This window comes from Haliaeetus leucocephalus, unplaced genomic scaffold (assembly GCF_000737465.1).
Source record: "Haliaeetus leucocephalus isolate CR32 unplaced genomic scaffold, Haliaeetus_leucocephalus-4.0 Scaffold92, whole genome shotgun sequence".
In the NCBI taxonomy this organism is placed as follows: domain Eukaryota; kingdom Metazoa; phylum Chordata; class Aves; order Accipitriformes; family Accipitridae; genus Haliaeetus; species Haliaeetus leucocephalus.
This window is the reverse complement of record NW_010972528.1, coordinates 13,274,269-13,274,565: the sequence shown is the minus strand read 5'-3', so window position 1 is coordinate 13,274,565 and position 297 is coordinate 13,274,269. Positions and strand designations below refer to the sequence as shown.

Genomic DNA, 297 nt, shown 5'->3' with positions numbered 1-297 from the left:
TGGGGTGCCTTTCCCCCGCTCCCCGCCCGCAGCCCTACGGGGGAAGGTAGCCCGCCGGGCGCGGGGGTCGGCTCTCCCGAGCGCGGGCGGCCGCGGGCCCGCTCCCCGCCGGCGGTACCTACCACCTCGGCCAGCTTGATCCTGCCGAAGGTGCCCCGCAGGTAGTCCAGGTCGCAGCGGAGGCCGCCCAGCCCGCGGCGCTGGCTGACGGGCTCCGTCGTGGGCTGGTAGGGACTGCTGGCCCCCGAGATCATGGAGGTGCTGGACGCCTCGCCGTCGAAGCCCTCCAGGTCATCG

At 75.8% G+C, this 297-nt stretch overlaps 1 protein-coding gene across 1 annotated transcript in view; it reads right to left on the bottom strand.

Moving 5' to 3' along the window:
* The window catches only part of CMTM4 (CKLF-like MARVEL transmembrane domain containing 4), a 56,664-nt gene extending 56,373 nt beyond the window's left edge, over window positions 1–291 (bottom strand). Inside the window, exon 1 of the mRNA XM_010585156.1 lies at window positions 123–291. Coding sequence (XP_010583458.1) covers window positions 123–254 — 132 coding nt within the window. The 5' untranslated portion in view covers window positions 255–291. The remainder of the gene's footprint in view (window positions 1–122) is intronic.
* Window positions 292–297: the final 6 nt, after the last annotated feature.